At 36.8% G+C, this 15,547-nt stretch overlaps 1 protein-coding gene across 4 annotated transcripts in view; it reads right to left on the bottom strand.

Moving 5' to 3' along the window:
* LOC139979779 (pirin-like) overlaps positions 1–15,547 on the bottom strand; it is a 33,624-nt gene extending 18,077 nt beyond the window's left edge. Inside the window, exons 1-8 of one of the 4 annotated variants that reach the window (XM_071990878.1) lie at positions 15,456–15,547; positions 12,926–13,141; positions 10,504–10,596; positions 9,090–9,170; positions 7,568–7,774; positions 2,895–3,024; positions 1,790–1,872; positions 1,149–1,215 (exon numbers count right to left, since the gene is read on the bottom strand). In XM_071990878.1, coding sequence (XP_071846979.1) covers positions 1,149–1,215; positions 1,790–1,872; positions 2,895–3,024; positions 7,568–7,774; positions 9,090–9,170; positions 10,504–10,596; positions 12,926–13,024 — 760 coding nt within the window. In that variant the 5' untranslated portion in view covers positions 13,025–13,141; positions 15,456–15,547. Of the gene's footprint in view, positions 1–1,148; positions 1,216–1,789; positions 1,873–2,894; positions 3,025–7,567; positions 7,775–9,089; positions 9,171–10,503; positions 10,597–12,925; positions 13,142–14,618; positions 14,643–14,801; positions 14,911–15,455 lie in introns of those variants that run through there. The other 3 variants (XM_071990877.1, XM_071990880.1, XM_071990879.1) reach the window with 3 other exon arrangements.

A 15,547-nucleotide genomic window follows, 5' to 3' on the forward strand; every position in this document is an offset into this window, starting at 1 on the left:
ACAACGTGGTAAGAATTTATTAACGAAGCATTTAAAAACAAAATCCAGTCCATTTTGTGCATGTGTTGTTGGAATTTGCGGGATACCCTAAACCGTATTGTGCGTTGTGTAACGGTGACTTACAACCCATATGTACAGTGTGCTGGCTATGTATTCATACATGTACAAGGCTCGCCACTTGCCACATTGGAGGTTTCCTGTTCTCCAATCTGGTCTTTGGAGTTTTTAATGTGGAATACTTGACAGAAGAACGACTCGTTTATGTCGACCCGTTAAAGCCCATTTGTTTTATTTCATATAAAAGGAGGGATCGTAGTATGCTTCCGTGAAGTGTTCGCTACATACAGAGCTGTATACTGGCTAGGCCCAGTGAAATCGGCGCTGGTGTTGTGCACTAACTTGGTCATAATCGCCGTGTTTTTTTCGTCCTTCAGCCATGGATGAAGGCTAATTGCATGGGTTATGATATTTATGCAGCCCCCAACAACACAACGGACCGGCAATTCTCTCGGATAGTTTACAACAGTTGTAAAACAAACTTGAAATTTCTAACGATATAGCGTAATACAGTGGTTGTTCTCTCAGTGTAAATGTGCGTGTATATGGAACGGTATGATCGTCGCGCATCCGGTACATGCCTGGGCTTGGCACTTGTGTTCCTAACATGACGTCATCATTGTCTTGTTGTGAAATCGCATTTTTTACAAATTACTAATTAGTCCTTGAGGTTTTCAAGGTGATGAGGACAGTTTTGAACATAGATTTTCTCATAGATTCAGAGGAAGTTACTCTCGATTAGTTGGATTTTCGTGTCATGGCCTCTTTAACAAACCAAGGCATCACATACAAATTTGTAAAAAACACACACACCATCACTATCTTGTACGTTAATTTTGTCTTGAGCAAGGAATAAAAAAAATACCACACTTTTTGCAGAATTTTTCTTCTTTTGTCCAAACTTCAAAGGATCTAAGCATAGGAAGTGTATTGTTTTGTTCATGGAACCGCACCGTGTACATGATATATCCTAACAATTAAGCCCAACTGTCATAATAAGTTGCAGTTCAATGCAAGCATATTAATTAGTACAAATTAAGAAATTAAGAATAACAAGGATGTTTAACAATGTAAAAACTACTGTTACAAACCATGTTGAACGATGGGTTCATTCAGTGGCTTCCCGGATACCAGAACAAAATGACATGGTTCATCATTCTGCAAATGAGAGGGACATGAAATTCAGTGACAATTTGAAGTCTTTTTATGGACTAAAAAAGGTTTTAAACAAGAATTGGAAACCAAAGCTATAGTTTGCAGCAGCAACTGAACTACTGGAACACAAAACAACAAAACACAGCTAGAATAACTTATCATTCCTCTGAAAAGCATCAACCCAATAGCAGACAACTTGGCTATTATTATTAATGCTTTTACCACCCACCCCCCACACTCACCCCACCCATCCTCCTCTTTTACAAAGAGTAAGTGGACAACTCTAATGAAACATCCAATGACAAGTTGCCAGCAAATTCTCTTCTCAGAGGCCTGTTTAAATTGTCACCAAGAATATTTATTTATTTATATATTTGTGTATCATTAAATAAACTAATCAAAGTATTTGAAACAAACCATTTCAATTTTCATTGCAGTACAAACCCAGTGACCCTAACATTAACATACTAGGTTCAATACCTTGAAATACCACTCACACACTCCAGTTAAGTGAAAGACCCCTCTAGTTAATACCATTCTTTATCTGAGACAGAAAGCCACGAACAAGTCCACTTACCTTGTTTTCTACTTCTACAAAGTCTCCATCACTCAGAACAAGAGTATGATGAGGCTCAGCCTCCTGACTGTCAGCTCCACTGCCTAGTTTAGTGAAAAGAAACCATTCCATAAGAACTCCTTAACTCAGACTACACACAACCCCCCCTCCCTCCACCCCCCTCCCCCAAAGGATATATTTACAAGCTATTAAAGTCTACCATGTTCCATTTGGTCACTAACATTGAACATGATAAACTATTTTGAAAGACCAAGCTGGAAAAAATGAAGCAATGTTAAGAAAACATCTTTCCCCCCCCCCCCCCCCTAGTACCAATCAGCAGAGAGAGGCTGTGGATGCAACGCCTTCGCACCATTCAACCTCATGGGCTCAACATTCAGGAAGGACATGACTAACTTTTCTTCTGTCCCGCCTCCTTCTTCCCCTTGTTCCCCCCCCCCCCCTTTTCACTCCTCTTCTCATAGCTCTCTTCCACCCCTTTTTTTCTCCACACCTTTCTGTCTTTGTTCTTCTCCAGTTTATTCCCTACCCCCTTCCCTTAATCCTCTCTTCGTCCCTCCACTGTTTATCTCCTACCTCTCCTCTTCCCCTGTTGGTTTCTTTCTTTCTTCTCTCCATCCCTTGTCCACTAATCCCCTTACATCTATCTCTTTGTGTTCACCATGCTCATTAACCTGTCTGTATTCTGTGCGTTTTTTTGTCCCTTCTGTTACTGTTACTTGTCATTCAGCCTTTGAAGAAGATCCTGCTAGGATCGAAACGTCAGGCCAACTTACTTTTACACATTCTCCTACACAGGCTCTCTAGTGGATAAGCAGTTTGCTAACAGTTTTATTTTATTTTTATTTTCATATCAACAACACGAAATAATGAGACGGAAAAATAAGAATCCCCTCCCTAATTCACAATGTTTTTTGTTTTATGTTTTGTTTCCAATTGAATTTGAGCTGCTTCATTAAGGCACTGACATAAAAGTCTGTGTAATATACGTCTGTATAAGTCAAGCTTAGGTCTATGTGATATTAAATTAAATTAAACTATAACTTATACTTATAACAGTGGTCAATAAAGTAAGAGTAATGTATCAACAAAATTATTCTCTCACCAAAGTATGCTTTCCCAGACAGAACATACACAAAGGATGTCCAACCATTAGGAACAGCTTGATTCAACTTGGCACCTTTCTGCAGAATAAAATCTAGGTAGGATGTGGGTGTCCTGGTGCGCACTTTGGCCTGAAAAACACAGACAGCAAGCAAAACCATTAAATATTATCAGTCATTTTAATTTGCTTTGTCATTTACAGCAATTCAGTAAAATATATCTGTTGTGGGAAAAATGAGAATGTAAATTAATAACTTGAAATTTTGCCAGCAAAGTTAGGGTGTTTGTTGAAAGTTTACACTAAGTATAAAAACCTAGCAGACGAAACTGGTTGTGTCGGTCCCCTCCCTCTCTCCCTCCCTCCCTCCCTCCCTCCCCCCTCCCTCCCTCCCTCCCTCCCCCTCCCTCCCTCCCTCCCTCCCCCTCCCTCCCCCTCCCTCCCTCCAAAAGCAAACAAGGGCTGCCACTGGCATGACTTATAAAGTCCTTAAGGTTCATGCACTAGATGGATGACACCCTTTATTATATTAATGATGAGTCACTCAGAGTGTGAATCATGCAAATATATAACCTGTTGTTTTTAAAATCTTTCTGGTCACTCCTACGCATTGGCACAGGAATAGCACTATATGCAATACACAATGTCACAACAGCTTGCGTACATACTGTACTAGCTTAGTACCATGTACTTTGTATGATACTGCAAGTCAATAAATAGGACTGTTATGTGATCATGTGATTAGCATAGGCTTTTACAAAGATATGGACTTTAAGAAACTGAACTTGATGAAATGATAGACTGAACAAGTAAGTTCTAGTATTAAAATTTGTCCAAGAATTCCCAAACCAGGAAATCAGGGAGTTCTAGCTATGTTGAACACTGCATGGGTATATGTAATACGCACTTGTGGGCACTAAACAATTGCATAACTGATAAGTATACATACTTTATGTCTTAAATGCCCAAAATTGCTCAAGATCCAGGACATCAAATCTTCTAGTGTGGAATTTACAGTCACATCAATGCACTTTCAAGATACGAGCATACTAATAATTGAACTAACAAATTCTTTTGTGAACCAAACTTACATTAAAGATCTTGGAAAGCCAAAGCAAACTGTGGGTTTCATTCACTCAACATTTGAAGATAATCCCTAATGAAAAGTTGTACACAATTACAGTGCTTAACTTATAACTGTCTTATACACCCATTGTTGAAAGTCTGTGTAAGAAAGTGTGTTCCAGGACAATGCCGTCCATGAATCACTCGCAGTGTATTTCTTCGTTTGCACACTCTCACGAAATTGAGCTTTTCAAAGTACAAATCCTGACACTGCTCTCTAAGTAATTTGTTGTTGATTATTAAAGGCAAATCCTGACTTAAATCTGTGTTTGCTAAGAGCATCAAATTCCACAACTGATCTATGTTAGTGTTCATGTGCCAGCTTTCTATATCATATTTGGGCTATGATAACTGCATCTTTCCTTTTTGCTCTCCTAAGTAAAGCATGTGTCTTTACTAGATGCATGGGCATCACATTCTTTTGACAGCTTTTTGCACTTGACAGTTCAATCTATCAAAGTTACACAACAAACAATTCAACTCCACCCTGTATAGGTTGATAAGAAATTCTTGAAGCACAAAGAATCTTTATCATTCTGTTAAGTTTTGGAAGAGCTTTTATATTGTAATTGGACTAAGTCTTGGTTCCAAATGAATTAGAACATTTTTATTGTTTACAAAAGGTTATGTGAAAACCTATATAACTAACTGTAAGCTCACAACATGCGTCCTCCAGTTTCATTCACATGGTGGAGATGAATTGATGCTCTGATATAGGCTGGTTTGTAGTACTGCTCACTTGCATCAAAATAGTTTCTTGTTTCAATAACAATGTTTATTCTCTCCCATTCACTGGTGTCCATATAAGGTAGCATACTCATGTCAAGCCCACGACAGATTTGGTCATATTTCCTCTTGTCATTGTGCATAACATTGTAAATCCTTCTCGTTAGTCAAGCTCATTAGTATTTCAATGATGTTGTGAGGAAAACTATAAATTAATCAATGTATATACATTATGAAATATACTTTTATAACTCTCAGCCAAAGATAATGCTGTGTAGACCATTTTAATGTTCTGTTCTTTCCTGTAGCAGTAGGGTCTAGCGCAATCCTGTTGCTAAGAACATACTTATCCCAATAGTAGCACAGTTTGCTGCATTTAAGCCATCAACATAACGGATCATACATAAACTGTATTTGACAAAGTGGCCAAATGCTAGAGTACACTCTCTACCATCTAATAATAGGTATGCTAACTTGAGCAGGGGTTTGTGTGGAATTTACATGAATGCTTCATTCTTCTCTGAAGACTCATTGCAAAAGAGAAGGCCTGATTTCAGCCATCTTCCTCCACAATCGTCACATGGATAGGGTTTCAATGAACTACTATAGGAATTAATAACACTTACAATTTGGCTTATAATACTAACTCTCATACTTTTGACAAGGGCTCCTCCCAGTTTTTAAAATTCCAGTGATTCAGCAATTGTTAGTTTAACCGTTACTAATTTTTTTTTTTTTCCACTGTATTTATTTACAATACCGTAACACATAATACAAAAGAATCAGCAAAACGACTTACATAAGAAGCTTACATAAAGAAATCATAGAAGTCGTTAAGGTTACATAAATTGTTGTTTTGCTTAGAAATGAAATGGTGAAGGTCAAGGTGAAAGCGAAACTTAAAATAAAAATCGTGCAAATCTGGGATTTTGTTATTCAACCTACAAGTATAAATATACTTTTTAGCATGCAAAATTAAAAAGTTCACAGGATTATCCATATCACCAAAACAAATATTGGTCAAATTAAAAGTATAATAAATTTTAATGCAATTTGAATTCACTGCCTCCCAGAATCGCTCAACGTGACTACAATTATAAAACAAATGTATTAGTGTTTCATCGGCATTCCTGCAAAATGAACAAAGTGGAGAATTTACCATTTTCATTTTATAAAGCAAGCTATTTATGCCTAAAATACGATGTAGAAAACGCAATTGTAAATATGATACTTTGGGGTCATTCACAGACGTATAAGGAAGCCTAAAAATCTTATTCCAATCTATTTTCACTGGAAAATTCATAGCTTGCCACTTCATAATAGACGACGGGGGCGTGCAGAGACCGGTAATTAGCTTATTATAAACATTTTTGGTTATTTTATGTGTGCGCATGCACATATTAAAGTTATTTTCACTCATTGGGAGCAAAACAGAATCATGGTACCCCATCCAATAACTAGGAATGGCGTGAATAATCCCAAAGTATGAAGTAAAAGGAAAATTTCTAAAATATATTTTCGCTTGCAACGTGTTATATGGAATTACCGAGCCATCATATTTAATGAAATCTTTCACATGAATTGTTCTGTGATTTAAAAGATTATACTGGAAAATTACTTTATTGTTAACCAATATATGACTGTTGTTTAAAATGATTTCATTACCATAATTACTGTCTGGATGATCAAAATTAAACTCAGCCCAAGCCTCACACACTTCTCTGCAAAAAATATTAGAAATACAAGAAACTGCCTCCTTATTGAAATTACATTTAAAAAGAAAAGCACCACAGAACTGTTTTAGGTACAAATCAAACCGTCAGTAATGATCCTCAATTAAATGCATTCTCAGAGTCAAACTTACAGGATTTAACCAAGCACAAGGCTTTATATATCAATGAAGTATGATGTATTATATATGTAGTAAGGAACAACCCACTAATATTGCTGTATCTGGATTTAATTAAACTTCAATTCACCATTTACAATCCTGATTGACACTGATAGAAGGGAATCCAGAAGTATTGCAACAGATATATCCATTTAGACTTCTCTGTTAAGTTCCTGACATAGTCTGATGATTATGGTATGATAACAAACAAAGGCTGAAGCAACACTAAAATCAATATGGAAGTATGTTTAGAATCATAACCAAAGTTTTGTTCTAATATATTCATTGTCATATTGTAAAAAAAACTGCCAGTATCTTCAGAATCCAACAGATGAAACAAGGTGACATTAATATCTTATTTAAGAAGTCAGACCAGTATCAACATGTGACCTATGGTTTGTTAAGAACAACCCTGCATCAACTGTTTGAATGATTCTTTCCAGGAGGGAATAAAAGACTTCAAAATGGTAGACTCTGAAGGAGAACATTGCAGGCAGTGATCCCAAGGTGATCCCAAGGTGGGTCAAAGGAGTGCAGTGCTGAAACCACCAACTCTATAGGGAACTTTCAGTCAGGACGGGACCCCCTGACCAGCAACTAAAACGAGCCTCCTCTGTCCCCACTTCCTAAAATGCGTGCTCACCACACCTCTCCATGCAAAGTCTCCCGGAAGCATGAACTGTATGTATCTCCACACGAGAAGGCTCCCAGCCACCTCGGGATGGACAGCCCTACCACAGTCATGAGGAACATGATACAGAAGAGTCCGTCCAAAGTTGGTACTTTACAAAAACAGGTTAAGTTATATATATATATACGTATACATCCCATTACTACAATCAATTTGTATTAATTAGCTTAAGTGCCATATATGATGACTCAGGCTACTTTAAAAAGTAGGGTTAGTCTCAGTAAGCAATTTTAGAAGACTGACCTTTACTCCAAATGACTCGCCCGCTATGACTTTGACTCGAATACCATCTTTCTCCACCACTGGTATATCCTTGGACAACAATTCTTGGTATTCAGGCTCCACCATCTTGTTCTGTTTGGATAAGTTGACCCAGAGCTGCAGACCGTGGCCGGTTTCATCTCCCTGGGGCATCTCAGAATGCACTATGCCTCTACCGGCTGTCATCCACTAGAAATGACACAACAGGATCATCTCACTTTTAATTCAATATTTGAATTTTTACAATTTTAAGGATTGGTTCAGGTGTTTGACATGTCTATTTTGTATGAAAGAGCACAAAAAGACAAAAAGAACAGTGAAGAAACTACCATGATAGCATGCTCTGTTAAGGAGATATGACACTTTGAAGATATCAAAATTTCTTTGAAAACGACTGGTGTAGAAAGACTTACTGTGAGGGTGTGACGTCACATCCTCACTTCCTTAACATTTGTGAATATATTTCTTTAAAAATTATTTACATTTTTTAACACATTTGAAAATAATATAATCAAAAATTCTTCAGATGTTTAATCTCAAGTACTTCCTTTGACAAGTATGAGATCTCCTGACATATCTTTTGGTTGAAAGTCATGAAATCTCACAAAATATTTAGAGAAAAAAACAAAGACTTTTCAGGAATGTGAGGATGTGACATCACAGCTAGTCAGATTTCAGCAGTTTCTACACAATCTGATAAAACTTTACACTTGAACATCTTTTTAACCGAAAAAAGATATTTGAACAGTTTCTTCACCATTGTGTTTCTTTTATTGTCCTCTTTCATATCACATAAACATGTATGACAACTGAACCAATCCTTTAAGAAACATTCTATAATCTTACTTGACTTGAAGAGGGATACCTTTCTGAGATTCACTCCTTCATTCATTTATTTCCAGCAAAATAACAATACATTACAGAATATCATACAGTAGACAAATTGTAGTGTGTATAAACATGTGATGTCATATTTACATGGTACTTTTATCTTTGCTTTATTTAGTGTTGCATTAAAAAAAGAGCAAACAGAAGTGCAATATGATCCTTTTTCCTCACATTGTTCTTGAGATTGATAAAAAAGAGATTGTACACTGGTAAAGAATATAACAAGGAGGATGGGGAAAAGAAAGGAGAGCACATGTGTAGACTGAGGCATTTATACACTTCAGCATCACTAATATGTACTGATACTATATACTAAATCAAAGTTAATTGAAAACATCTGAGATGAAAACAGTTTTTTCTTGGCATTTTCCTTCATTAACAATTCCCATAGAGTTACAATTTGAAATATTATCATTGATCAAGTAAATCCCAGAGCTTGATTCCTGAAGTAGAAAAGTAGAGTCATTGTTTCCTTGTCTTACATATTTTTGTTTTTAACATTATTAATAATCAAAATCCTAAGCCAAACTCAACCCAACAGGGAATGGTAGTTTCAAGTCCCTTTCATATAGTCAGAATTAATCCAATGAAGACAATTATAATTAATGTTATTTACCTGCAAATCTCCAGGTCTGATAACCCCTGAGTGTCCCTTGAAATCTTCATGTTTGAAAGCTCCTTTAAGCATGTAAGTTACCTGTTAGAGAAAACTATTGTGTTACATATATGAGCAGACTTGGTTCTAGGACAAACCAAGCTGAAGCAACATTTCTAAACCTGAGGACAAAAGCCACAACTAGTGCGACAATGCTACAGAATATCAACACCAATAAATTAGAATTCAACAGCAATGAGTTGTTTGTTGGTGGAAAGGCATCAACATTTTCTCAATATATGCTACAGAGTAAAATAGGTAGTCCAACTTCACTTATGTACAAACTTCAACAATCATGTAACTGAGCACTAAGACATTCAGTGTCTGGGAATAAATTTGAGAGTTTAAAATCTCCAGCTACGGTGCTTTTGAAAAACTTCTAGCAAATTTAGCACACTCAATTTTTGGGCTATACTGATGCTTATTAGTGATGATTTAATATTCCATCTTTGATGGACATGATGTATTCATGACACAAAACACCAACAATTATACTCACTCCAAGCATTAATAGACACTCTTAGAATACATTAAAAGGTATTTAAGTCAATGTCCATGTCAGGTTCCTGCATAAACTTGAACTTTGTTGGCGTTGACCAAAGTGTCAACCTATGTGGCTAGGGTTGACAAAAAAATGTTTGTGAATAGTGCTAAGAGACAAATAGAGGGCAGTATTTCACTTTGACAATATGAGTTAGAGATTTGTATTGAAAAATAAAAGAACAATTTGGGTCAGTCTATTCAGGTACCATACCACAGACTTTACAATATAATTACAATAATGTACATCCACCTGGGAAGTTGACCATCAGGAAAGGCACCTATTTTCATGTTTGCAGTTATTGTTATTAATTTTTTTTTTGCTTGGATGTTGAAGAGTATGAAATGAACCATTGATGATGTAATAATCTTAGTGATTAGAAGTGATTTTTAAGGCATTTTAGAAATGTTTGTGAAACAGGAAGACTTTGCAATGAGAGCTGGCACATGGGTTATACTACAGATGCTAAATTTTCTTTGACCTCAAAATTTAAACAGTGATGATGGGTTAATTTGTAAATTCCACATAGTCCAAGCCATTAGCAATGATATGGTGGGAAGTATATATGTCAACTGGAAACTTTCATCTATGCTCTAGTGTGACACATTCACTCTTTGTGGTAACAGTGACTAAAATCCATTTATAATAGTTGAGGCACATGATAGCCTCCTTGGTGTCGCTGCAAAAAAATGCTTGAAACGTTTGTATTTAAATTTACCCATTATCCACTGACTTACCATGTTGTTAGTTTTCACAGTAATGAAGAGACACACTGATTCTTGTAGTTATACATCTAGTAATAATCTTTCCATGTAAGTAGATGTTTTCACTCACTGTTTCAAATCCTCTATGAGGATGGTCAGGAAAGCCAGCAGGTTTAGCAACTTTGAACTCATCCAACATCAAAAATGGGTCCAGATTACGTAGCTGCAAGATTAAAGAAAACAGTGCAATTAACAAATTTGAGATGTTACGCTGGTCTAGACAGAGGGCCTGTAAGGGTGACTACTGTAGGCACAACATTACTGTGATATGTTACAGAACATTAGAAGTTGGACTACCTACCTAGTCTACCACACAGACCATGAGGTCAGCTCCTCAGAGCTAGTGATATGTTACATATTACTGTGATATGTTACAGAACATTAGAAGTTGGACTACCTACCTAGTCTACCACACAGACCATGAGGTCAGCTCCTTAGAGCTACAGTAGTGATATGTTACATATTACTCTGATATGTTACAGAACATTAGAAGTTGGACTACCTACCTAGTCTACCACACAGACCATGAGGTCAGCTCCTTAGAGCTACAGTAGTGATATGTTACATATTACTCTGATATGTTACAGAACATTAGAAGTTGGACTACCTACCTAGTCTACCACACAGACCATGAGGTCAGCTCATTAGAGCTAGTGATATGTTACATATTACTGTGATATGTTACAGAACATTAGAAGTTGGACTACCTATCTAGTCTACCACACAGACCATTAGGTCAGCTCCTTAGAGCTAGTGATATGTTACATATTACTGTGATATGTTACAGAACATTAGAAGTTGGATTACCTATCTAGTCTACCACACAGACCATGAGGTCAGCTCCTTAGAGCTAGTGATATGTTACATATTACTGTGATATGTTACAGAATATTAGAAGTTGGACTACCTACCTAGTCTACCACACAGACCATGAGGTCAGCTCCTTAGAAATAGTGATATGTTACATATTACTGTGACATGTTACAGAACATTAGAAGTTGGACTACCTACCTAGTCTACCACACAGACCATGAGGTCAGCTCCTTAGAGCTAGTGATATGTTACATATTACTGTGATATGTTACAGAACATTAGAAGTTGGACTACCTATCTAGTCTCCCACACATACCATGAGGTCAGCTCCTTAGAGCTAGTGATATGTTACATATTACTGTGATATGTTACAGAACATTAGAAGTTGGACTACCTATCTAGTCTACCACACAGACCATGAGGTCAGCTCCTTAGAGCTAGTGATATGTTACATATTACTGTGATATGTTACAGAACATTAGAAGTTGGACTACCTATCTAGTCTACCACACAGACCATGAGGTCAGCTCCTTAGAGCTAGTGATATGTTACATATTACTGTGATATGTTACAGAACATTAGAAGTTGGACTACCTACCTAGTCTACCACACAGACCATGAGGTCAGCTCCTTAGAGCTAGTGATATGTTACATATTACTACAGAACATTAGAAGTTGGATTATCTACCTAGTCTACCACACAGACGATGAGGTCAGCTCCTTGATCTTCAAGAGCTTGCCCTTAAACAAATGCCCTTTTAACAGTCATGGAAAACAACCTGGTTTTCTGGTTGTATAAACTTCATTCCTCCTCAAAGTTTTGAGTTAGGAGTGTTTGAAAGCCAAGGCACCACATACATACATTCACACACATCATCATCATTGCACAGATTTCTTAGCCTGGTATCAACAAAGGATTGACATTGACAATTAAATTAATGATAACTCCAATATCATGGTTGAGTTGGACTTAAAGGAGTATTCAGAAGACGTTTTACTATCTTAATGGCAATGTTGAAACCTGGAATACTGTATGTATGGAAACATTTTCTGTGTACTGGTCATTTCTTTCTGGTTGAACTAAATTATAGAAACCTGACCATTGTGCCTAAAGTTATCCTTTAAGGACAGGTGGGAGGGCAGAATTGGACTTTATAATACTCATATCTATTTACTTTTATAACTACTGGCTATTTCTTTTCAATGTTTCATACTTTCATTTTTTTTTAAATCATTCGATGAGCAGACCACCTTAGGGAAGGTGGGAGGGGCAGAATTGGACTATTGCCTATTTACTAATAACTATTTACTCTTATAACTGTTTAAGTGTATATGTTTTGAAACTTTTAATAAAAGAAAAATCATCAGATGAGCAGATTAGGATTTTTTGATATTGCACTGGTGGTTTGACATTTGATTAGTATTGAATTAAAAAATAACAAAAATTGGAGCAAAAATCTTATTTCAACAATTCCACAAGAAAGCAAATGTTGAAATAAACTGAGAATACATGATAAATACCTGTCTGGTGCCTCAAGTGAGAAAACAAATTTTTTTAGAAATATATACTTTTCCTTCAAAAGGTATCAGAACCCTCATTATGACTGGATTATGATTTAAGAAATGGTCACCAATGGCAACAACAAAAAAACAAAGAAAGAATTTTCTGTTTACTTTACCTGAGGTCTCCCCACACTTCTTCTTACTCTGGCACCCACACCTTCAGCTTGTTCAACACTAAGAACTGACTGTTTGACCTGTCTTGCAACTAATGCCATTGTTGTATTTCCCGATGAAAACTTGAAATCTGCAGTTGGAGGGTCAAATTCTGCACCAAAAGTAGACCAAAAGTTTCAGAGAATAATGAAATTTATGAATAAAATGTTCAGGGAGTCCTGGAGATGAAGAAAAAGCAAACGGATATTGTGGTTAAGCGAAATGTTGCCTGTTTGGCTCTCCATGGGTGAACTCTGAGAAGCAGCTGGTCACCAGCTGGGGCCATGCTGTTTGGTCACTGCTGACCAAGATTTTAAGCATAGAGGATCTATGACATCAAGCTTTGCTAGTAAACTAATTAACTGAAAAATACAGATATTTTCTGGGGTTGATGGCAAGAGTTTCCTGTTTGTAATGACACAGCTTCCATAGACGTTGTGAGGGTTTGAAGGATGCTGGCTATCACCTTTAATTAATACCAGGCTGAGACTGTTCTTAACTTGTGACGTGAATACACTGATGAAACTGGATACTATTGCGTTGTTCTGTATTTCTTTCTGCTAGGACCCTTCCATGTCCCCCTTGGGTGCATCTCTTTTCAATATAAAAAAAATCTGTCACCAAGACTGAATGATACCCCATACAATGTAAAGTGTTGTACCAACAATTTTGTTCACAAGAGTATACAGTGTCCAAAGGAGAGGGAGGGAAAGGGGTGGTCAAACAAGAATTACCATGTTGGAACTTCACAGTACTTATATGTTGCCAAAGTTATGTTGTTATAAGTTTTTGGTATCCACAGAATTCACACAAAAAAGTTCTTCTCATCAAGGTAAAACCATTCTTGTTGCTTCAAATGAGCACTGATAATGGCCTACAGATAGATAATGTTGAAACCACGAGTAGCTCATCATTAATCACTTTTAAAAAGTTGATCTCGATATTTAAAACAGAGTTGAGTGAGCAGTAATGCTTTCTTGGCTTGAGTAAAAGGCAATCAGTATATTATACTAGTCTCCATAATAAACTTAGCACAGACAAGATGACTGTTATTCATCATTCTGTTTACAAAGTAATAATAAAACTAGAAAAACTAAATCATCATAATAAGAAGAAGAAACAAACGCAATTTAGAATCAGTGCATTTGTTGACTTTTCTTCTTCTTTAAATCAGCTCAGCTCACTGGTGAAAAAGAAAGCATGCCATGCTTATTCACCCCACCATTGGGTAAATAGTCACAACCATTATAGTTTAACTGGTTAAGTGTACAACTTCTGTAAAGATGTGTAGCATGGAGACTGCGAAGTTCGGACACCAGAGCCTTAAAAGACCCCAAAACTAGTATAACTTCCTTCTATTGACAAATATGTAAGTAGGCCTACTTACTTGCACACGGATAATTTTGGAGAGATAATAACTGTAGCTTTGTAGTTTTTGTGAAATTGGCTCTTGCTGTAGGTTGTCATAGTGGAATCGTGTATTTCTTAGGGGTGTCCGAACTACGCAGTGTTCCGAACTTCGCAATACTGACTATACTGTACTAGGCCCACTAACCTATCAATTTCTATGCTTTAGACTAAGAATACTTCAGAAGGTTAATACTCATAGAATGGTAATACTACACTAGACTAGTACTGATACGTAGACGAACTCACAGAAAGTTAGGCCTAACGTTAGGCCTAGGGTTACCGAATGCCAGTTTTGCGAATCCATATTGGGAATACCAACAACTTCTAAGACGAAGACATCGGCCAGGCGACTTAACATACCCCAACAGAGGCTAGGTGCTTGCATCGCGCTGTTTCTACCCGATTACAGTGAAACCAAAGACAGTTTACCTTAGATTGGGTGTACATGTCCTGTCTTTCGGTGAATTTAAAGATTTTAAATAGTCACAGACGGTGGCTGTACTGTACTGTTTAGAGAGACACTGACACCCCATTCAAGTACGGTGGTCCGTAAGCAACATACAAACGTTGTGCTTACGTATAGTACTAGTAGGGTACGACATATTACAAATGATCTGAATTTACTTTAATTAAGGGAGTTTCAGGAATGAATATATGTGGATGATATTTGCTGTGTACTGAACTTGAAAATAAGTAAATATTTGTCGAGTTGACACGTTAGTTACTATAACGTGACATCATGGCAGCGATGTTGATGTATTGATAACACTTCAACATAATCTTTGTAAGTTGAGTTGTTACACTAACAGATTCGGGAATTTTAACAAGTATTCATGAATGAACATATGATCACTGTGTTATCGCCATCCCGAAAGGGCAATTCACGAGGTGCACTTTATACTACCAATAGTTTTGGACAAAAATGATGGCAAGTTACTTTCTAAAAAAAAGCACTAACATACACCTCCAAGACCACCGTAGCATATATTGTATACAGAGAGCTTAGAGTAGCAGCTCCCTGGTAAGAGCTATGATAAACTGCGAGTCACATGCTATCATAGGCCTAAGACCGATTTTACTCACTTGAACCCAGACGGCGGATACGCGATGGTTCCAAGCACTGAACTAAATTCAATGTGATTCCAACCCGTTGTCTCATAAAGTTTTGCTGAGTC

The sequence above is a fragment of the Apostichopus japonicus genome, chromosome 14 (assembly GCF_037975245.1).
Source record: "Apostichopus japonicus isolate 1M-3 chromosome 14, ASM3797524v1, whole genome shotgun sequence".
In the NCBI taxonomy this organism is placed as follows: Eukaryota; Metazoa; Echinodermata; class Holothuroidea; order Aspidochirotida; family Stichopodidae; genus Apostichopus; species Apostichopus japonicus.